The sequence below is a fragment of the Seriola aureovittata genome, chromosome 17 (genome assembly GCF_021018895.1).
Source record: "Seriola aureovittata isolate HTS-2021-v1 ecotype China chromosome 17, ASM2101889v1, whole genome shotgun sequence".
In the NCBI taxonomy this organism is placed as follows: domain Eukaryota; kingdom Metazoa; phylum Chordata; class Actinopteri; order Carangiformes; family Carangidae; genus Seriola; species Seriola aureovittata.
The window spans coordinates 23,353,245-23,376,274 of NC_079380.1; the positions used below are offsets into that span (position 1 = coordinate 23,353,245).

General features: G+C 43.3%; 1 protein-coding gene and 1 long non-coding RNA gene across 3 annotated transcripts; one reads left to right on the plus strand and one right to left on the minus strand.

Annotated features, from left to right (window-relative positions):
* Positions 1-1,174: 1,174 nt before the first annotated feature.
* On the plus strand, positions 1,175-22,028 carry card11 (caspase recruitment domain family, member 11). Its single transcript, XM_056402114.1, has 25 exons — positions 1,175-1,461; positions 7,745-7,945; positions 8,035-8,172; positions 8,510-8,686; positions 10,427-10,575; positions 11,250-11,429; positions 11,690-11,836; positions 12,317-12,442; positions 12,563-12,757; positions 12,872-13,027; positions 13,799-13,868; positions 13,956-14,146; positions 14,244-14,350; positions 14,473-14,513; positions 14,634-14,754; positions 14,869-15,070; positions 15,391-15,517; positions 15,611-15,854; positions 16,793-16,877; positions 17,564-17,659; positions 17,875-17,968; positions 19,110-19,292; positions 19,803-19,924; positions 20,931-21,046; positions 21,598-22,028. Exons 2-25 carry the CDS (start codon positions 7,756-7,758, stop codon positions 21,800-21,802), a joined length of 3,462 nt encoding a protein of 1,153 aa, XP_056258089.1. The 5' UTR covers positions 1,175-1,461; positions 7,745-7,755; the 3' UTR covers positions 21,803-22,028.
* On the minus strand, positions 14,520-21,675 carry LOC130185619 (uncharacterized). Of its 2 annotated transcripts, none has more exons than XR_008830181.1 (4): positions 21,558-21,675; positions 15,616-15,868; positions 14,867-15,064; positions 14,520-14,710 (listed from the first exon to the last, which is right to left on the minus strand). It is a non-coding gene; the product is annotated as an uncharacterized LOC130185619 (long non-coding RNA). The 2 variants fall into 2 exon arrangements; XR_008830180.1 differs by lacking the exon at positions 21,558-21,675 and adding an exon at positions 19,044-19,169.
* Positions 22,029-23,030: the final 1,002 nt, after the last annotated feature.

A 23,030-nucleotide genomic window follows, 5' to 3' on the forward strand; every position in this document is an offset into this window, starting at 1 on the left:
ATATATCAAACATATATCAGGAAAACATGTATTCTTCTTGTGTTTTAAGGACCCGCTTCATCTTTTAATTTCAACTACATCACATTTCTGTTTTACATTTATTTGATTTAACTGATTTTCTTCATCACATGGCGACCAAACAGCGACAGCAAACCGTAGATGATTTTACAGCTACAGTTACTTCGCTGGATGCAAAGCTACTAGCTACTAGCTACTAGCTACTAGCTACACCTGAAGGCCTTCAAACCCTCTTCACATTCTGACCTGTGGTTTAAAAGCAGAGTTATAATCAGTAACATTAATAACAACCACGTCTCATGTAGATCATTATTGTGCACGTTGCTTCACTGTCAAAGTCCTGACAAAAAATGTGGAAAAAAAGGCAAAAAAACAGGAGGAAGAATAATAAACTACAGGTTTCTGAGGCTGATGGAACAAAGTGAAACTTATGCATTCAACAATCACTTTTTATTTTTTTTTGCAATTGTGAAATACAGTTCAGGAGAAATGTGAAAGAAAAAAGAAATAAAAGGAATTATTAATATGTTATTGCTCAGTCTCTTGGCTGTTTACTCAAGATTTATCCCGTGACTTCACCTCACAGATGAAGCTCTTACAATGGGATCTGTAATCCAACCCACTGCTATTCAAACCACATTATAAAAAACACCAGACTACAAGTAAAAGTCCTGCGTCAGATCCCTGCGCAGTGAGTAAAAACGCAGAGCTATCGGGGGCAGAAATGTCATTTAAAAATGAAAAGTGAAACGTGCTCATTGCCCTCTCAGTATCAGTGGTGGAGGATGTATTCAGATCCTCTTCAAGCAGCAAGACTGCGGCGTAAAAATAGTTCTCTGAGGTTCATGTGAGCTGCAGCGCTTTGCCTGGTGTATCGACACAATGATTGTGAATGACAGTCTATAAAGCACTTCCTGTTCACCCAATATAAACTTATAATAATAAGTGTCTATAAGAGTGTATGATCATTAATAATATCTTCATAGGTCACAGACAGACTCGTCCTCACCTCACTGCAGTGAACTTGTTATTTCCATCTGTGCTCACACCGCCCACCTCCGCTCTCTCTCTCTCTCTCTCTCTCTCTCTGTCTCTCTCTCTCTCTGTCTGTCTCTCTCTCTCTCTCTCTCTCTCTGTCTCTCTCTCTCTCTCTGCCTCTCTCTCTCTCTGTCTCTCTCTCTCTCTCTCTCTGTCTCTCTCTCTCTGTGTCTCTGGCGGTGCGCGGGGCCACAGCTCCCATGCGCTCCTCAGCCTCTTTCAAGGTTCTCTTTCTGTTGGACACATGGAGACAACCTGAGCCTCCGGGATCTGGACTGAAACAACCGTGATTTATTTAAAAAGAAAAAGAAAAGAAAAGAAAAGAAAAGGAAAGAGAAGAAAAGAGAAGAACAAACTACCACGCCTAAGTCAAGTCTGATTTCCCTCCCGGACTATTCATCTCAGGTAGGCAAAAAAAAAATGAAATAAAAATAACTCTGATCACGTTCCTGTTGCGCAGACGTAGAAAGCGTTGATCCAGTGAGAGGTAATAAGACCACTGGCCGGTGAAGGGGCCGTGCAGGCTTGTGAACGTGCGCCAGGTTTGAGTGGAAAAAAGCGAGAAGTGTCACGGACCGTGTCACTTCTCTCTCAGACCGTCGCCACAGCCGCGCTGCGTCTCGTCTGCAGCGGCGTCACGGCGGAGGAGAGGAGCGCACATCCACCGCAAGTCACTGACACTCTCATGGTTACTGAATCACTCTGATGATTAATGACAAGGTGTGAGAGAAACCTGTTTGTCTCTCTCTCTCTCTCTCTCTCTCTCTCTCTCTTGTTTGTGATTGTTGTTATTTGCTGTTCGTGTCCGTCATCAGATCCTGTGGTTTGCGCACTCGTTGTCTTTTGGCTCTTGGTTCATTCGTGAAAAGGTCATTTTTCTCTGACATTATCAAAAAAGAAATGTGTGGGATTCCTGCAGCAGCTGCAGAGTAGAGAGAGGACAAAGGGATCCAGTGAGACGGAGGCTCGGGTCAGGTGCACTGAGATGTCACTGCATCCTGCTGATTTACCACGATCCCGACTTTTAAAATGCCATTTCACTGAAGCTGCTTTAAAGTAACTGTTCAGTAACGTGCTCCTTTACAATGATGCATGCACGCGCACACACACACACTGCACGTTACAACTAATGTGCATTAACTTTGAACCCCTCTGTAACTTTTATTTACAGTTACATAACTTTATATATCACGTAGAGACGCTGAGGAAATCAGTGGAAAGTGCTGATGTGGGACTTTCATACACATCTGCACAGAGTCTGAATTGAGTGAAAAAAGGCACAAAAATGAGTTGAAATAATACAGATTGACTATTATAGTTTCATTTCTGACATATTTCTGCTGCTGGTGTGAACAAATAGTGACTAAAGATATGAAGGTTTTCACAGGTGCCTGTGTTATATTTCATATGTCACTGGTTCCTTGCAGTTTATATATAGTTTATATATATTAGTCAGACTTAGAGTCTGTGCTGAGAAAAGGACACGGTGCATTTGGGCTAAAGGGGTGATGTGTTAAAATGTGTGACAGAAATTAATGACTAAAATAAACAAAATGGACTCCAGAGGGTTGAAGTATCATTAACCTGAGAGCTCTCCACGAGAACACAACTTCAGTCTCACTCAGAGGCCGATAAGACTTTTAAAAACTGTCATAACTGGAAAGGAAAACTCATCGAAATGACAAATTTTTCTTCTGCAGAAGTGAAATATTAGATGGTTCATTGCACCTGACTCTGCCCTTTCAAAAAAAAATCATGCAAATTGTGCTGCAGCAGACAGAGGACACAGACAGAGCCCAGATATCACATTCCTATAGGCTTCAGCTGTTCTGCTGCACAATGGAGCCTTTATGAAGGTTCGCACACCTGGACCAATCATATCTGTCCATCAGCCCCGCTGGCCAGCCAATCCCGTCACAGCCCACTCACGGTGAGCCTCATGTTGTGCACACTCTGGACTTTGAGTTGAGTTTGTGTAAAGCCGTAGAGATCCTTAGAGACAGACAGAAAGCATCATCGCCTCTGTGCTGCTGGAACATGTTAGAAACTGCATGTGCTGCACAATGGAAAGTAAAACACTCTTCAGTGACTAAGCTGCTGTGTTTGACGTTGGATTGACTCAACTGTAATCTGAGTCAGAGCTGAGCGGCACACGACTGCCGGTAGATCAGATTTCCATTGTGATGGACAGTGTGGTGTCCCTGACGTGAATAGGTTGTGTGTGTGTGTGTGTGTGTGTGTGTGTGTGTGTGTGTGCCGTATCCAGCTGTGGTCGGCTGAGAGTAAAGTTAATCTGGGTCACACTGTGTGAGGCAAGCACATTGTGGTTTGTGCACCTTTCAGAGAAAATCAAGAGGAATTCACTGATACTTGTGGCTCCAGTGACTCCACACTGATCATTTGGACTTTTAAACATCACAGCGATGTGAACAGAGACGCCACAAACAAACTATGTCACACCTACACACTCGGCCTCTTTGCTTTAAATGACCAGATCAACATCTAGATCAAGAGCCACCTAGATCAGCTGCTGGAGATTAGACCAGCATCATGGAAAATAAGTGGAAATCGCTTTGTGTTTCCACTTAAACAAATTCATCATTCACCGATCACAAAGGTGAGTGAAAAGAGAATAAAAAACAAATCTAATCAATATTTCCTCTCCGCTTCAGATATCACCACAAAACACTGAACCGACAATTTATGAGTCGACTTGTTTTCAAAGAGTCTCAGTTATTGGAGCAGCAAAAGAAATAAAACTATCAAGTTTATAAAATATGAAATAAGAAATGATAATAATATAAATAAGAGCGTGTTTACAGGAGAGCTGCTGTTTGTTGATCACTGCATGTCTCTGTGAAATGATCTGACTCTGGAAAGCTACGAGTGTGTGATGTGTGTCACCAAAATGTGACTCTTAACAGAAATTAATCTTTTTGCTAAACGGTGAAAACATTAGGAAGATGGAGATGATAAAAAAAAAAAACACCTCTCTGTTTTCTGCTTGTTTGTTGTTTTGGTCTCGATTAGCAGCTTTCGATTCGCACAGTGTTGCAAGACGTGGATTAGTGCAGTTTTCCTGAGGGTTAATCTCTGTTGTTCTTTGGTGTCATTCATGAAACTTTCTGATGAGCAGGTTTGACTCAGACTTGAGTGTATTTCCAAATCTAAAACATTTGTGGGATTTCGTCAATATTTTCTTATTTACTGATGAAGAGAAACTAGGAAACAAGAAAAATAAAACACCCACTTGGTCCAAATAATCAGAGGACAGTAACGAGTCTGTAACTGACTATTTGTGTGTGTCATTCTGTGGACATTTCAAGACCTTACAGTAAAAACATTTGCATTTTAAAATGCAAATGTTGAGTCTATTTTAGATTCAGAGTAGACATGTCCTCGGCTGTTATTAGTCATGCGCAAACATAATATGTTAAAACAAAACGCAGTTGGCTATAACTGTATTTCCTTTGTTCTGCATTCATATTGAACCCACTGTCTGATTTGTCGCTGCAGTAAAATAACAGTTATCAGCTGTAGTTTGTCCGGTACAGGAGACGTAAAGCTCCAGCGAGGCAGCAGTAAAAGGTTGAAGTCGTCAGTGGGTGTGAGACAATAATGGAAACAAATGTTGTTGCTGCTCAGCGCATCCGAGTCCTGCAAGACGCTACGTCGTCATGTCAGCGTGTCTGCCTCTCTGAGGTAAAAACAAAAAAGGGAAAATGCAGGGTTTAGTTTGAGGACACACACACACACACACACACACACACACACACACACACACACACACACACACACACTGCTCTAAAAAAGACAATCAACTCCCCTGACCACAATACTATAAACAAAAGCAGCTGACTGAGAAGACTAAAAGAGAAGAGAGGAAGAGAGCTACTACACACATCTGGTTTGAAAAGGAGGAAGCAAGGATGAGTTTTCTCGGTAATGAACTCCAAAATAAGAGAAGAGAGAAGAGGAAACATGAATGTGGTTACTGAAGAAGTCTATGTGTGTGTATGTGTGTGTGTATGTGTGTGTGTATGTGCGCTGCGTAACTTCTGCATGAGTGCATGGGTGTGTGTTAGTCTGAGTGCTTGTGGTTTCATCATCTGCTGAGTGTACTGCAGCACATACACACTCCAGATACAAATAAAGTGTTGAGAGAGTGTGATATTTATTTGACGAGTAGCTCATCATTGATTTAGTTCACGGACCGTCTGAGCCTGAGAGGAGCGGGATGAGAGTCGTTTACTGACTGACTGAAAGTGTGGTAAAACCGACCGCTCGCCCTTTCCCTTCAGTTTAACTCGTACCTGTCTGTTTGTGTGTTTATCTGCAGCATGAAAAGCACAAGCTGAATTTTTTTTTTTTTTTTTCTTTACATGCATGATGCAGACGACAGTTGTATGCAAAAGTGTGAGTGATTGTGTGTGTTTACATGACTAATGACATCAGATAGCCCTGATTTGCCTAGTCACAAAGCAGGATTATAGGATAACACCTACTAGCCAGGCAGCATGCAAATGCTAGAGGCGCGTGGACAGCATGTATGTGTGTGCTTGTGTGTGTGTGTGTGTGTTTGAAAGAGACTGAAATGATGGAGAGAGGAAATCAGGTGGGAGTAAGAGGAAGATAAAGAGAGTTGAAATATGTCTCTGGAAAAGTAAAAAGAGACAGGAGAGGCCGGTGGAAAGACGTCAGTTGGGAGGGAAACAGATGAAGTGGAGAATGTGTGGGACCCAGACGAACACAGCTTCACTCTGGCTCTGCTTTAGTTACACTCCCTGAAGACTTGCACATTAGCTGTAAAGCTAAAGTTAGCCACCTTGTGCTAACAGAGAAGATACTCTGCAAGTTCATCCGAAGCATGCAGAAGGTGCAAGTCAACATCCCCCGTAACCCCGCAACGCTCTGCACGAGCCGCCAGTCCAAAGAAATGATCATTACATCATCAGTGTGTGACTCACTTTTATGGATTTACCCTTACAGATAATCAGTGATATCATTTCCTGTTTTTTTACCCTAAATGCTAACACCAGCATGCTAACATGCTCATAATGCCAATGCTAACAGCCTGTTTGGCAGGTTTAATGTTTACACCTTGTTCACCACTAAAGCTAAACTGTAGTAAACTAAGTAAACAGGCCCGTGTTGGTGTTGACATCTACATCACAAGGATGTAGGTTTGCATTTGGACATGTCTCCTGTCAATATTTGAATGAACTGTATTTGGAGTGAAGTCATGTTCCCTCCAAGAGGCTATGTCTCCATGACGACCGATTTATGCCAGCATGTGATTGGCTAAAAACACCAACATCACCAGGGAAAATGTCCACTGATGTTATTTAACCATGTTAGCTAGCATTAACTAGCAAGCTAACTGTGGCTTCTGTCTTCTGGGGGCTAGCAGTCAGGTGGCTAGCAGGTGTAAATATAAAATGGCGGCTGTATCAAAGTATGAGTTGGATTTCTGTTGGAGAAAATGTCACAGTTGATGAATTATTTTGGAGTAAGCAGAGCAGCTGATGAGGAAACAGATGCATCTTCAGGGTTTTAGGTTTTAAAAACGATTATGCAATTATGGATTAATTGTAAACTACAAACTTATATTTAATGTAACCACAGTTCACCTTTTTCTGATGTTAATCATGTTAATCTTTATGTTAATAAACCATTTAGAGAGAGACCAAACCTACGCCCTTGCTGTGTCACCTGATAACTAATAAGAAATTGCAGTATAAAAATAAAAACATTTGCCACATTTGCTGACGAGACATAAACATTTTTCTTCCACCAGATCTGGTTTATTATCTGGATCTGCACCAAACTCATAGATCTAAACAACATTAATGTGTCTGATTTTTCACATTAAGATGGAAAAGATTATCACCTGAGAAATGAATGAAAATGTTGAAGAAAGGAACAATCTCTCCGACCCCATTTAACTGGACCAGCACCAATAAATAACCGGCTCCTTCTGTGGGCAGTGCGCCCCTCCCTTCACACAGTCTGGTACAATGTGCTTGTTGCGCAATCCTCCTGACAATCAAGCAAACAGACACGGGTGAAAACTGGCCACAAAACTGAATGTCATAAATTTTGAACATATTTGGCCGAAAACCAATTAAGTGTTGGACAAGTTCAGACACGACCTGCAGCCCTCGTCTGCTCTGGATCGTTAACCAGGAATCAACAGCTCACTTCCTCCTCAGGTTCAGGTTCACGGCAATTTCTATTCAACAGGTGTCGAGACATTTCACTCAAAATTCACACCCGATGGAGATGATAAACGTGTGTAGGATCCGTCGCCTGGGCAACATGGATGGTTGCTAACATGGCTTGACAATATAACCACGTGCTGTTAATGTCTCGAAGCAGAAACATCTGCAGGGCCTTTTTGTGGGTTTGGCATTTCTCCTTTATTATTGTGTACAACTCAACACGTTACCCAGGACGACACGGCGGCAGCGTGTGGTTCCTCAGATCCCAAAATCTAATCTTTGTTCCTACTTCCTGACGCAGGAGAATCCCCTCAGATGTCATCAACCCTAAATAATGTCACGCAGCCCTGTTTTCCCGTTTTGAGTCAAGGGGTGACGTAATGGTGAAAGAGGGACGTCACAGTTCCTTTGCAGTGATTCAGTTGAAGATGCAAAATAACTTAAATACTAATACTCACACTTTTCAGGAGAGCGAAGGATGGAGAACGGGACGTCCGATGATGTGGAGGCGCTGTGGGAGAACGTGGAGAGCAAACGCTACGAGCTGTGTCGCATCATCTCGCCGTCGAAGCTCACGCCTTACCTCCGCCAGTGCAAAGTCCTGGACGAACAGGACGAGGATGAGATCCTCAACTCCATGCTGCTGGTCGCCAAAGCAAACCGCACAAGTAGGCAGAAAGATATGTGTGTGTGTGTGTGTGTGTGTGTGTGTCTGTTGTTTTCTTTGATTAAAGTGTGTTCATCGCTCCTCCATCAGGCCGTCTGCTGGACATCCTCCACACTAAAGGGGAGCGGGGTTATGTGGCGTTTCTGGAGAGTCTGGAGTTTTACTACCCCGACCTGTACAAGCTGGTGACGGGGAAGGATCCAACACGACGCTTCTCCACCATCGTAGGTGAGACACACACCTGCGGACGCGGGACACTTTTGCATATCTTATATATTTGACAGGCACGTTGCATTACAGCTCCACCGACGTGGGTTTTAATGGACAAATTACTCTATTATAGAGTCTTATCACTGCAGACACACCTGCCCTCAGCTCTCAAACAGCTGGATGGAAAATAAAACTAATTTAATTACCAGTTATGTGACACGTTTTCTTCCTTTAGCTCATTGATTGTGTTCAGCTGGTTCAGGTAAGAAGCTGAAATTCATCCAAATGAAGTGACAGTGAAAGACTGGTGCGTTTTATACAATACATGCTGTCTGTTTCCCCCCCCTCTCTGCAGTGGAGGAAGGCCACGAGGGCCTGACGCAGTTCCTGATGAACGAGGTGGTGAAGCTGCAGCAGCAGTCCAAAGTCAAGACCCTGCAGCACGTGGAGCTCAGCAGGAAGAACTGCACGCTGGAGGACGAGCAGAAGAAGCTACGGCTGGCCAATCAGGAGCTGCAGGCCATCCAGCAGAGTAAAAACACACGTTAAAAGATATTTTGTGATCATGACATGACCTGAAACCGCCACCATACCATCCGACCCTGCTCAGTGCACCACAGTTGAGTTTTATTAAGGCTCTTGTTGCCAATCACAGCGAACCCTACATGAAACTAGGACAGTGAGGTGTTTGTCATCACGTCCTGTGTCCCACTCAGCAGCTGCTTCACCCGACACTTTCATGTTCAAACTAATGCTAAAAATAACTTTCATGACACTTATGCTTCTCTGACTGACTTCTTCGCTGCACACTTAAATGAGGAAGATGCAGTGCAGTTGCCATGGCGACTTTGTAAATATCCTGGTCTGAGTGAATTCGCTAAATCTTATCACACCCGAAAAATACCCGCTGCTCCTTTTCAGTTTAATATCTGTAAACATATTACAGTTCAGCTTCTTTTTCTATATCCATCAAACGTACAGAAGATCATTTTTAACTAGAAAATTACAGGGAAATGTTGAGTGCCACGGGGGGGGGGGGGGGGGGGGTAGTCGGGGTGGGGGGTGTTAGGGTAAAACATCTTCTCTGTGTCACTGTAGCGATGACATCACGCAGCCCTTGGCTGTCAGAGGTCAGGTCAGGAGCTGCCGTTGCCATGGCAATGTGAAAATCTGCCCAGAATTTGGCTTCTACATGGCTTCAAACAACTGCAGATTACGAGAAAACCGTTACTTCTTTTCAAAAATCGAAAACACCGTGACAGACACTGAAGCCAGAAGTTTCTTACAGTCTCTATTTTATTCAGATATTCCTTAAAATGAGTGAGTAAGCTCAGTGCGAAGACAGAGTGAGATTCTTTTGAAAAAAAAAGACGATTACATTAGGTGTCAATGAGAGTGAGACAGGTATTGCTGCCGGACTCGGCACCCCCGTTTAAATTTTGTGCAGACCCTGCCTGTCAAAGTTACATTTTATGAATCCCAACAACTATGTCTACATTTTCAGAAAGAATTATTTGTCTCCTTTTTACGGTTTGGCCGCGAGCTCGAGTTAAAAATAAAAATAAAGGTTATTTTTTACTGCTTCACGCACTCTAGCCAACTGACGCTTTCACTCTAACTTTGAAGAAAAAGTGATTTGCACTCCTCCTTTGAGTGCTCACAGTTTGAAAAGTTTACATGATATGTAAAAACAGTTGATGTGTTTTTGAGAGAGCAGAAGTTTTCCTCCGTTTTATAGTTTGAATCACATTTCTACGTGCAGGTATGAGAGAGCGAGGTGACTCAGAAAAAAGGTGAAATTTTGTAGAAAAAAGGTATTTGTATTATACTGTTAGAAATTCATATTTTCAAAGTGGCCTTGAGAAGCTTTGAAGAACGATTTGTCTTAATTTAGCTGCTCTGTATCTACGAATGCTTCAGATGAAGTAGAAAAAACTTTGATGAAAAGGTCTTTAAAGTTCATGTAAAATCTGAAGTGTGAAATTAGGTTTTCGAAAACAGAAGTAGAAAAGCACAGTGAAGTTCAAAAGTTCAAGATATCCGGTGTCCTGATGCTGCACAACAACAAACAGGCAGGGAGATATAACACTTAAAAACACAGAAGCAGCACGCGCCTGTTGTATTAAATAGTTTGCACATCAGACTTTATTACATTTGGGATTTAAAAAAAAGTAAAAAGTGGGCATTATATTTTATACATTTTGCAGTGATGAGTGAAACTGTGTGTGCGACACTGAGCGTGAACACTGACCGACTGTGGCCGGTTCCGCAGGATACAACAAGCTGAAAGAAGAGAGAAACACCTACAGTGACGAGCTGCTGAGAGTCAAGGACGAAAACTACAAACTGGCCATGAGGTACGCGGCGCTGAGCGAGGAGAAGAACATGGCGGTGATGAGGAGCCGAGACCTGCAGTTAGAGGTACGAGAACGTCACCACACAGAGACGATGAGTCACAGAGGCAGACAGGAAGTACTTTTACTTGAGGACTGTACTTATTTATATTCTTAAAGTATCTGTACTTTACTTCTGACTTCAAAGATTAATATTCTACTATTAACTTCTGAAGTGAAGGACTCTTACTTTGAAGCAGAGCTTTTAGTCAGAGGAATGAATCGTCTTTTATTTTGAAAGTGTGAGAAAACCCACTGACAGTCAGCTCCTCCACTGTCGGCCATGTTTGAACCTGTCAGTGTCCTAACGATGGCCACTAGATAAAGATGAGGAAGAAGATTCTTCAAGTTCATGTTTAACATGTTTAAATGAAATAAAGATTCCTTTAGTTTGAAATGTTTTCTGTGTTTAACACGAACAAAGTTCATCTCTACCTGCAGAAATGTGCCGTCCCACTTTAGAGAGCGTGTCCAGGTGTTACATGTTTGTTTATGTCCAGATGAACAGTTTGTAGTCGGCGTCGTTTTGTTGGTTAAATTGATCAGAAGTATCTGTACTGTGACTCAGGTAATGCAGCTGTGAACTTCCACCTCTGGTGAATCATAATAAAACAATGACAACGAGCTCTGAGGAGATTTTGAGAGCATCAGGCTTCAGGCGGCGTATCTACGTCGGATCATTCGTTCTCTCTGTGTGCACAGATCGACCAGCTGAAGCACAGGCTGAACAAGGTGGAGGAGGAGTGCAAGATGGAGAGGAGGCAGAGTCTCAAGCTGAAGAACGACATCGAGAACCGGCCAAAGAGAGAGCAGATCTTTGAGCTGGAGCGAGAGAACGAGATGCTCAAGATCAAGCTACAGGATCTACAGTCCATCATACAGGTAGGACACAGACACAGACACAGACACACACACACACACACACACACACACACACACACACACACACACACACACCTGCAATAATCGATTTCTTGGCTTCTTCTTTCAGAAACTATAAATTTGAAGTCGTGTTTCTGGCTCTTAAGATAAGATGTTGGTTAAATGTCCCACTAGCAGGTCGTACAAGGTTCATATCCAACAATGTGTGTGTGTGTGTGTGTGTGTGTGTGTGTGTGTGTGTGTGTGTGTTTTATATCCAGCCCGGCCCCCTGCCCGCATCAGACAAGGCCATCCTTGATATTTTGGAGCATGACAGACAGGAAGCGCTAGAAGACAGACAGGATCTGGTCAACCGCCTCTACAACCTACATGAAGAAGTCAGACAGGCAGAGGAACTACGAGATAAGGTAACACACACACTCACACACACACACACACACACACACACACACACACACACACACACACACACACACACACACACACACACACACACACACACACACACACACACACACACACACAAGTAGCCTACATACTCATAAAGGAGGTAACATAGGCGAGTTGACGAAAGCGGTTGCTTGTTTGAATGCACGGTGACGAATGTGACGCAGAGTCGGACCGGGAGGAAAAACTGGTTTGGAAAAAACACACCACAGAAACATAAAGCCACGAGCTGAGAGCTGAAAGCCCGAGAGACCGACTGTGTCAAACACACCCTGAGCAGAAACCCCCATCTCAAGCCTCTCTGCCCTCTCCCTCTCTCTTTGTTCCTCTTCCCCCTTTCGGCCTTTCTTAATAATCTCTAAATAACTCCACTGGTGTTGTTGTGTGTGTGTGTGTGTGTGTGTGTGTGTGTGTGTGTGTGTGTGTGTGTGTGTGTGCAGTATCTGGAGGAGAAGGAGGATCTGGAACTGAAGTGCTCTACGCTGCAGAAAGACTGTGAGATGTATCACAACCGCATGGACACCATCACCATCCAGCTGGATGAGGTGGAGAAGGAGAGGGACCAGGTGAAAACACGTGTACACACACACACACACACACGCACGCACACACACACACACACACACACACACACACACACACACACGCAGTTGTAGTTGCTCACTCTCGTTCCTCCGCTGCTGCAGGCGTTTCGAGCCAGAGACGAGGCCCAGCACCAGTTCTCTCAGTGTCTGATTGACAAGGACAAATATCGCAAACAGATCAGAGAGCTGGAGGAGAAGAGCGACGAGCTCCAGATCGAGATCGTACGCAAAGAGGCCAGACTGGTCACGCTGGAGTCTCGTCTGCGGCGGGTGTCCAAGGACATCGTTCTGGACCAGGTGAGACGCAGCAGAGCGGAAACCAGTGGAAACGTGTCACTGCATGTCTGTTCTTAAAAACAAAAAGTTACTGGTGTTTTCATTCAATTTTTCTGTTTTTTTTTTTTTTGGCAGACTCTGCCGAGGGACCTGCCGCCGACCATCATCTCTCAGGGGGAGGAGTTTAAACCTGCCCACGGCCAATCAGAATGGTCCAGCGATGAGTCGCCGGAGGAGAAGTTCTTACCGGAGGAGCCTCGCCTCAAACGCAGACCTAACCTTAAAGCAGTGGTCAGCCCCCGTCCGCTCCCCCACACTTCCTTATTCACTCACTCACTGCACAGCGATAGCCAATCACAGACGAGGATGCACCCCAACATCTGCCGTGTTGTTAATTCTTTGTTTTTAAATCCTTACATTTTACTCAGAGATGTTTTCTACAAGAACATATTTATTTTATTTGCTTCATATTTTCAGTATCAATTTACATCTGAAACGAACAGTCTGATAAGATCAAATCGAATGCACATAATCGGTTAAAAAAATGATCATTTGGCCCAAATGCTGAAAAACTGAAGCCGAGTTTTCAAATGACTGACGTGGATGAACTGAAACCGGTTTAACAAAGTCTTCAGTTCATAAAAAATAGAGCAATATACGAGTGAAATAGAAGGAAAATGTTTAATAAATGTCTAAAATGAGATTTTGTAACATCATTGAGTCGAAGCGTTGTCTGTCACTCTGGTTTAACCAGATTTTAGAGTTCTTGTTCGAGGCCTTCACGCTCCGGCTTTGAGTCACGTACAATCTCACACGAATAAGAAAGGGAAAGTGGAGAGTCGACAGATTTTAACAACATATAAACCACATTTCTACGCTGTGTTACCGCAAAGATATTAATAGAAACATCCGCCGAGAATTCGAGTAGGAATAAATATGACGGGTTTTACAGTCACTGGCCTCATGTAGAGAAAGTCTACGGATCCAACGGTTATTTACGATTTATTTGTCAAAAGAAAAAAGAAATAAAAGTAAAAGGTTTTTTTATGCTTTGTCTTTTAGATCAGAGTTAAGTCTCCGATCTGTGTGCCCAAAGACAGTCACGTGAACTCAGACGCCGCTCCGCCTGCAGGTAACACTCCGTCATATCTTTCATTCACACCTTCACAGCGGCGCCTTCCTTTGTCCACGTTTATCCACGTTTGTCTCCGACTTTCAGTCAACGGAGGAGATTTCCTGGAGATCCAGATGTCAAACCACCGTCTCAACTGCAACTCCCTCCCTCCCTCCCCCAGCTTCCCCATGTCCCCCACATATCCTCCCAGCTCGGCTCCCCCGCTCTCCTCCTCCTGCCCCTTTCCCTCGCCGCTTCCTTTCTCGGCGATGGAGCTGGGCGACAGGCCCAACATGGTGAGGTCCAGAGTTTTACCTGAGACTGGAGTGTTGTGTCGCTCTCTGCTAAGTGTTGGGTAGAAATGCTTAAATGTCGGCCTCTGCTTTGCTCCAGCTGCGTTACCGTAACGACAGCATCCTGTCCACACTCCCCGAGCCACCTGAGACGGGATCGCTGTATCGCAGAGAGAAGGAGAAGGAACACGACTTCCAACCCCGCAGGTAGTCCCATCCCTTTCTCACGTCAGCCAATCACAGAGGTCGCGTGGACGGAGATGGTTCTATGTCAAACATATTCCTCTTATGAATAACTTAAAAATAGTCTGATGTTTTGTCTCTTTTAGTCTCTTGGACTTTGACAGTGACAACATGGAAATGGATTTTGGTAAAGTTCACTTTTACACATCCCAAAATCACACGAATGATGTTTTTGATCTGGACGTCTGTATTTATCTTCTGTTTTCTCTTTCCTGCCTATTTGTCCGTCTGTCTTTTCTTTCCCCAGGCGACGAAGAGCGTGGTCCTCCTTCGGTCCACTCGTCTTCCTCCTCCCATCCGTCCGAAGGAATGGACAGCTACGACCTGGAGCAGGTCAACAGCATCTTCAGGAAACTCTCCTTGGAGAGGTGAAGCACAGACACTCATGCGCTCACATGCACGACAATCTCTGCAAGTCACACATACTCATCTCCCACTGTGTGTGTGTGTGTGTGTGTGTGTGTGTGTGTGTGTGTGTACAGGCCGTTCCGTCCGTCTCTGTCCTCCTTCTCGAGGATCAGCTCGTCCCTGAAGCCGGTGCAGGAGCTGTCGTTGCTAGGCGACAACCTTTTAAGGGACATCACTCTGGTCGGCGGCAACGACAGCGGGATTTTCATCTCGGCTGTCCAGGCGGGTTCCATCGCCGAGAAGGTCGGGCTGCGAGAAGGTCACCACCTCCTGTTGGTATGGAAACGTCACGTGCACACGTTCAGTCGAGTTTACAGTAAATACGATTTCAGAAGAAGAAGACTTTATATTTTTACCTTTATTTGATCACGTGTCACATGTTGTAACATGTCGCAAATAATAGTAATCCCATATGTTTTACACAGGACTTCACACGTTACACCACGAAAATGTTCCAAAACCACGTTTCCCATGTGCCAGCAAATATTTTTTTTTAATAGATCCAGACACGTTTGTTTTGTTTGCTCTCATGTATAATAACCACCAAAAACATGACTGCGTTAACCATCTGTCTTGTGCTGTGATTGGCTGACCAGCTTGAGGGTTGCATACGTGGGGAGAGCCAAAGCGTTTCATTGGATACCAGCACTCAGGAAGAAGCCCATTGGACGCTGCAGCACTGCACTGGACCGGTCCAGCTGCACTACCGAGCCAACTACGACTGTAAGCTCCGTTTCTATGGGACTAGTATGTACATGTGTTTGTGTAATATTCACATTCTATAAATTACTATAAACTCGACCGTGTGTTTCTCAGCTTACCGGCGTCTTCAGAGGGATCTGGCAGACAACACACTGGCTTCTGGAGACTCCTTCTACATACGGGTCAACCTCAACATCTCTGGCCAATCGGACAACTGCTCCTTGAGCGTGCGCTGCGACGAGGTGGTGCACGTCCTGAACACCAGGCACCAGGGCCGCTGCGAGTGGCTGTGCACCCGTGTCGACCCCTTCAGCGGCTCCGACCAGGGCGAGCGCGGCACCATCCCCAGCAACTCACGGTACACAGCAGTTCCTTTAAAACAAAGCACCGACTTTTAAACATACAGGTAAAACATAAGTTTTGCTATTGCTACATAGCTAACGTTAGCATGAACAGCTGTTTACTTACTAGTCTAGGGTGAAACGTTGCGAGTTCAGCATCAAACTTCATTCCTTTACTCGCCAACAGCTTTTTGCAGAGGTGGAAAACAAAGCTAATGTTAACTCCTCTCTAACACGTGTTTTCTGCTACTGAAGTTAGCATGCTAACCGGCTAGCCTCGGCCTGTCTCGTCACTTTCTGATAGCGACTCACTGTAGCCTCCAATCTGCCCTGAAGACGTAGCGATGCTCAGACGGCATATTATAACCTCTGGTCAATCAATCAATCGATCAATCAAACTTTATTCGTGTAGCACTTCTCGTACAGGTTATCGCAGGTCAAAGACAGAAAACTGACATTGAGATACAACAAAATAGATATAAAATAGAATAAAATACATTTCACAGTGTATAAACTGGTCAATAAGAATAATAAAGAATAAAATAAAGTGACTAATGACTGAAAACCATATTAAATTAAAAGCCAGGCTGTAAAGCATCGTGTCACGCAGACACAGTGATGGCCCAGGTTCCCATGTTCAGCGGCAGAGAGAACTTACAAATGCTGGAGGTGATGACTACCATGCATCTGTTCTGCTTTAGTGCTTCATGATCCTGCACATGATGCAAAGGTGATGAACAGTTGAGCAACAGTTGAGCAACCATGCAAAGTTTAGCAGCTTAAGGGTCTGCATCTGCTTTCAGGATGTAAAGTTTGTGGACAACAAGAAGCACAGGAAGAAGCTGTTCTGGGAGGACAGACCCTTAAATGATAATACATGTGATGTGTTTTACAAATTGATGAGGACGTGATTATGTGTGTGTGTAAATGTGTGTGTAAATGTGTGTGTTTGTAGGGCCCAGCAGCTGCTCCTGGTAAAGATACAGAAGTTGGTGTGTCGAGGGGGGAAAGAGGAAAATGAAAGCCACCGCAACAGTAGGGTAAAGAAACGTTTGGAACTATTTTCTCTTCATCACACACACACACATATATATTTGAATCTGCGTCACTAATACACCGTCATGTTCCTATTTAACTAGAGCAAAACGCTAAAGGTAACTCCTCTGGGGCACGTGGTACGTATGGTGGCTGGGGAGTGTGTGCAGGATGTGAGGTGGGTGAGGGAACATGTTCTTGCGGCTGTGTTAACAAGACCTTCTCATTATCAGGACATCTGGATGGAAGTTTTTAGACAGGGGGGAGAAGGTGTGAACCTCAGGCTCTCTTTCACATCTCTCAAATGTGGTGCATTGCACTTTGTGACTGTTTGCAGAAGTAACGTACATGCCACAACAGACCACTATACAGCAAAGGAGGAATGATTTTGGAAGCAGATAAGGACTGCAGTATATGAGTAATTATTCTGCACAGCGTTAAAACAGTGAAAGGTCATTCAAGCTGAGATGTGTTCAGAGGTATCCACAGGGCAATGTAAGCACCGTTGGTGGTCTAACACATGAGAGATGCTGCATGAAGTCTGGGTTTAGCTGGTGATGTTGACACAAAATCATTTCGTCATCGGATTCTTCATTTTGCACAATATTTATTGCACATGCGATTTCTCTGCAGTTATTACCGTTCAACTGTTTCCAGCTTCGTTCACAATCCTGTCTCTGTGCCTGTGCAGAGCAATTTACTGCCAGACGAGGCCGGCCCGTTGCCTGACCCTAAAGCCAGCCCACGCTTGTCCAGAGCCAGCATCTTCCTCACTCAGATCATACAGGTAATGAAACAAACAAGCCAAAACCTCCAGTTGTTCAGCGTCTCTGCGGAAACCCGTGCTACAGCCCGCAGCCTCAGACGTCCTGCAACATGAATACGGCCTCATTCCTTTTAAATACTGAGGCTTATATAACTTGAATGCTCGTCTGCAGAATGTGTGTCATTGAACAAAGCCGTAGATCTAAGGTGCTTCTCTGCGTCTGTTTTGATGTGTAGTTTGTCAGCAGAGTGGATATCAAGTACAAGCGAATGAACAGCAGTGAGCGTGTGAGAATCATCAACTCAGGCAGCACAACACTATCCAGACAAGGTGGGTACAAGGTGATGCAGGGTAGTTATGAAACCCATTTGCAACCACAAGAAACAACTAAGAAAAAAGAAGAAGAAGCTATATTTCATTTTTTAATAAAAAAATATTCATATACAGTATTTGCTGCTCAAGATTCACAGCTGAAACATTTTAAATAGTTGAAATGTGGAAACGAAAAGTTCCATCAGTTGTATTTAAAATGGGAATCGACGCACAAATAGTGCGAGAAGTTGAATTAGCAGCTGAAACGTAGCTGCTGATTTTCAGTTGAAGTGTAAGCGCTGGGTGAAGCTGAAATATCAGTTGAAACTGTTGAGATTTCGGTTAATGTGAAAGCTCTGCCGGTGGTTAAATTATAAGATGTGAAAGTGGCTAAACTGTCAGTGGAAGAATATATTAGCAGATCAATCAAGTGCCATTTAAAACGTAACGACTGCTCCCAACATAAAAGTCCTAAAAACAGATGAAGATTTTAAAGTTTGAATGAAGTTTCTAGAGAAAGTATATGGAAGTTAGAAGCTCCAAAAAAAATGTCCAGAAGAAAAAAATATTAACAAATAAATAAATATGAGAAAAAACAAGCACATCAGTTTTATTATGTGAAATCCATTGTTTCATTATATTGTATGAGGTTGTTAAACGCACATAAATACTACAGAGAAGGAGCGTTACTCTTTAACAGATAAAGAGAGAAACTTCAAATCACCTCCAGAGCAACTCAAACAAATTAGTAGATTAGTCTTTTTCCTTCTTTATATAGTTTACAGCTTTTATCTGTAAAATAAGGAAAAAATCAAGGTCTGTTTTTTATTTTATGGGCTGTTAACCTCAATTACACTGTACTGAAGTCTTTTATTTAGTGATATTTATAATTAGCTGGGGTTATGCTGATATGTGCAGCACTTTGTTAAAAATTAAAATTTTAGTAGGAAAACCTCAAAAGGTACTAAAAAAAAAAAAAAGAAAAAGTTTAAGAGGGTTAAACAAACTTTCACATGTAAACGAGTTGGCACGTACAAAAGCTTCTAATTCCTCGATCGGGGGATTTAAATGGATGACGTGGTTAATAACCCACCTCTTTAAACCGCCATGTCTCTCCGTCCGTGTGTGTCTCGCCGTGTGTGTGGTGGTTGTAAAACAGATGCTGCTGACCCGGACAACGAGCTGAGCAGGGGTTTGAACCTGATTCCCTACAGTCCCGTCACCCCCCAGAAGACCCAGAGGAGAAGACCGGTCCTTTTCACTCCCACGGCTCTGGCCAAAACCATTATCCAGAAAATACTCAACATGGGGGGGGCCATGGAATTTAACATCTGCAAACCAGGTCAGTGTATGTCGGCGCCTCTTCAGTGTGTTCGCCTATTGTAAATAAGAAGATAAAAGAAGTCAGGCCAGGTATTGTACTGCACTGTGGTGTAAATGTTGAAGTGTAACCAGAGAGACAGCGGGGGCAGGATGGAAGATGGCCAAGCTGATAATGAGGCTGATGATGACGACGACACAGAGGAGTTTAGATTCCCGGTACGTGATGAGAGTCAGTACCGTCGAGCCCACAGAGAATCAACCCTCCAGTCTCATGACAAACCAAATGTTGGGGGGGGTCGAGGTCGAACATCTGGCAAACCAAGAGACTGTGTGGCGTCTTTATTATGTGGAGATTCCCCAGGGAAATAACCTCAAAAGGTTTCTGTTCCTCTTGTGCTAAATGTGCTGTGGTGATCATTAACATATGAACACCATTTTTTTTTCTTTTTCTGTCTTTTAAAGCCAAAAATTTCACAACAATTTTCAGAATTTACATAATTTTCCCTCTTTATTCTCCTCTGCTGTGTAGACACCCTGTCCAAAGAGGAGTTTCACCTCAAACAGAACGTGGAGCCCTTCATTCACTACAAAGAGAAACACGCCACGTTCGAATGCATCACCCGAGAAAACATCGAGGCTGTTGCTGTCAAGGTAGGCCGTTATATGTGCGTGTTCACATGCATTCACGTGTTTATTTGTTTGTTTCTTTAAAAACAAATTGCCTGTGACAGTTAGATGCCTTTGCACTCAAAAGAACAGTTTCAAATACCACTCTCATGTCTCTACAGGAAATACAGTATATAGCTGATGAACAGCAGCTGGCTAGCGTAGCGTCACATAAAGACAGGAAACACAGTTAAACTGGGTATTTGTAAGTTTTCTCTGCTGCAGAACGTGGTTTCTTGCCGAGGAGAAGGTGGTGGTGACTGCCGCTTGACAACAACTTCGGCCGTTGTTGCGTTTACAAGTCCAGAGGATATAATACTTCCTCTGAGCAGCGCTAAGTCTTCAGGGCAGATTGGAGGCTACAGTGAGTCGCTATCGGAAAGTGACGGGACGGACTGGGGCTAGCTGGTTAGCGTGCTAACTTCAGTAAAAGAAAAGACATGATAGAGTTAACATCAGCGTTGTTTTCCACCTCTGGAGACTTGTAGGTAAACAGCTGTTAATGCTAACGCTGGCTATGTAGCAATAGCAAAACTTACCAATAGCACCTTTACAACCGTTAGCCTAGCTTGGTCTAAAGGAAGGTTTCAATAAGCGAGCTGTAGAGGCGCTGGTAGGTGGATTTTGTTACTGTTGCACAGAGGTAGGCTAGCTGTTTCCCTCTGTTTACAGGCTTTATGCTAAGCTAAGCTAACTGGCTGCTGGCTCTACCTTTATATCTACAATATAGACATGAGAGTAGCATCAATGTTCTCATCTAACTCACATCGATAAAGTAAATAAGCGTGTTTTGCATGTCGACCTTATTCAAAGGATGTAAAAAGTATCACCATGTGCTTTTAAATCTTATCATCAGGGAAATGCCCTCTGAAAAAGAAATACTTTTTTAGTGTGATACAGCACCTCATCTATGTGCTGTGTGCACGTGTCGGCGAGCGTACAGTGTAGATCTATATTTGTCTGAAAAGCTCATTTTTCCACCCGTCACCAGGGCAAACACTGCCTGCTGGAGGCTGAGCTGAGCTGCGTCAAAGACCTACTACGGCGAGAAATCTACCCGATCATCATCTATGTCAAGATTTGTGAGAAGAATGTCAAGAAGTTACGGTAAGCCTTAAGTGAACCTCACAGACTCTCACATGTTTACCCAGCACCTCTTACCCACAGCTGCAAACCACACTTCTTTTTCCAAACGCAAACACGTCAATCCTTTCATGAGATTTTGACTCCAGGCAGGACTGAGACTGAGCCCGCTGTTTGACTCTCTTAAACTGTTTCAGAGCATTTCTATATGAGGTTTACTGCACAATGAAATCCAGCAGTTCGTAGACAATGGGTCTGAATCTTAAACAGTGCAACAACAGCAGCTTTTTTCTGTCTATACAAGTGAGAATAAAACATGTTTGCTGTCTGTATTTCAGTCTGATCTGTTGATGATAATGCCAGTGGAGACTCATTCTTTCTGCTGGATTGTTTCTTTAAATAGACAATCTGTATGTAAACTAAGTAATGTCAGTGTTATCTTTCTGAGAATTACAATAAAGCACACAGATCATTGTTGCAGAGTCTCTACAGGATCTCAACAAAGATACTGGGCTCCAAATTTTACCACACTCACCACCACTGTGCTGCTTCCTTCCTGTTTCCTGTCCACACAGGAAGTTGCCTCTGCGTGTGGAGGCGGAGGAGGAGTTTGTGAGGTTGTGTCGGGCCAAAGAGAAGGAGCTGGAGGGCATTCCCTGCCTCTACGCCAGCCTGGAGCCCGAGTCCTGGGCAGGGACAGACGACCTCATCAGGGTCATCAAAGACCGGATACTAGAGGAGCAGAAGAAGACGATCTGGGTGGAGCAGGACCTCCTGTAGACAAACACACACAGACACACACAACAGAACATGAACACGAGTAGCTGAGCACCATTAAACACAAAACAATCCTTGTACATCATATGCTGTTATACATTCACCGTATATTTATACTCAGACTCAGCAATGGACACTCAAATTGTTTTAGGCTTAAAATAAATGCATTATATATTTTGTAAATGTGTGCCTTTCCTTTAGAGAAATAAACAGATTGAAAATATAAAAATGGTCTTTATTTTTTAAAAGCCCTTTCAGAGCTGCACTTTCACTTTAAGTCATTAACCTGAGCTACACTGATCTCTAGTGGCTACGTTGAGGTTTTCACACTGTAAAAGCACAAGTCAAATCACAGCATATTATATATTTATATGATTTATTTACTTTTATAGGTCTTGTTTTTTGGAAAGTTGTTCTGAGTGTCTCATAAAAATGTTACGGAAACTGAGAGAGAAATGTAAAAAAAAAAAAAATTAAATATTGGAACAGAATAAAATAGAATAGTATTTCATATTTAATGTTTTAGAGACCACACCACGCTTCATTTCCGTTTATTTCCTGTATGTGTGTGACGTAGGTTCCTATTCCAATGGGCGAGGTGAACGAGATCACAGATTCTTTCGCTCGATAGTCACCGAAATAAATACTGGACCCAGTTTTCACAAGCCACACGTCTTCAGAACATTCTGACATCAAAATTATGTTTTTCAGACGAACAGATCAGGAGAAAATTAAATTTATTGGATTTTTAATTTGTCAGTTACAGTTGATTGTAAATTACACACATTTAATTCATCCATTCATTACATTCTTTTGTACACGTATCCAGTGGTGTTAATTGTTGAAATTAATGTAGTTTTAATGTGAAATAGAGTTTTTTATGAAGCTCTGTTGATGGTTTTTTTATGGAGCATGTCTGGTATGAATTTTAACAGTAGCAGGAGCACAGTATAGAAATCACAAAACATTGATTAATTACAAACTCAGGCAAAACTTCAAAGACTTTCTATGTTGTGAATGAATTTTATGTTTGCGTGAAATGATAATACACAATATACTGAATCATAAGCTATGAGACACACGCATGTACCTGGGATGAACTGGTTAAGGTGGAAACCAGAAGGCTGACCCCGCCCTTTGTCAGTCTACCAGTCTCTGTGTACAGCTGCACCTGCTGGGTCCTGAATGCAGCTGAGGTGGCGCCTCTGTGTCTCCATATGTCCTGATGCAG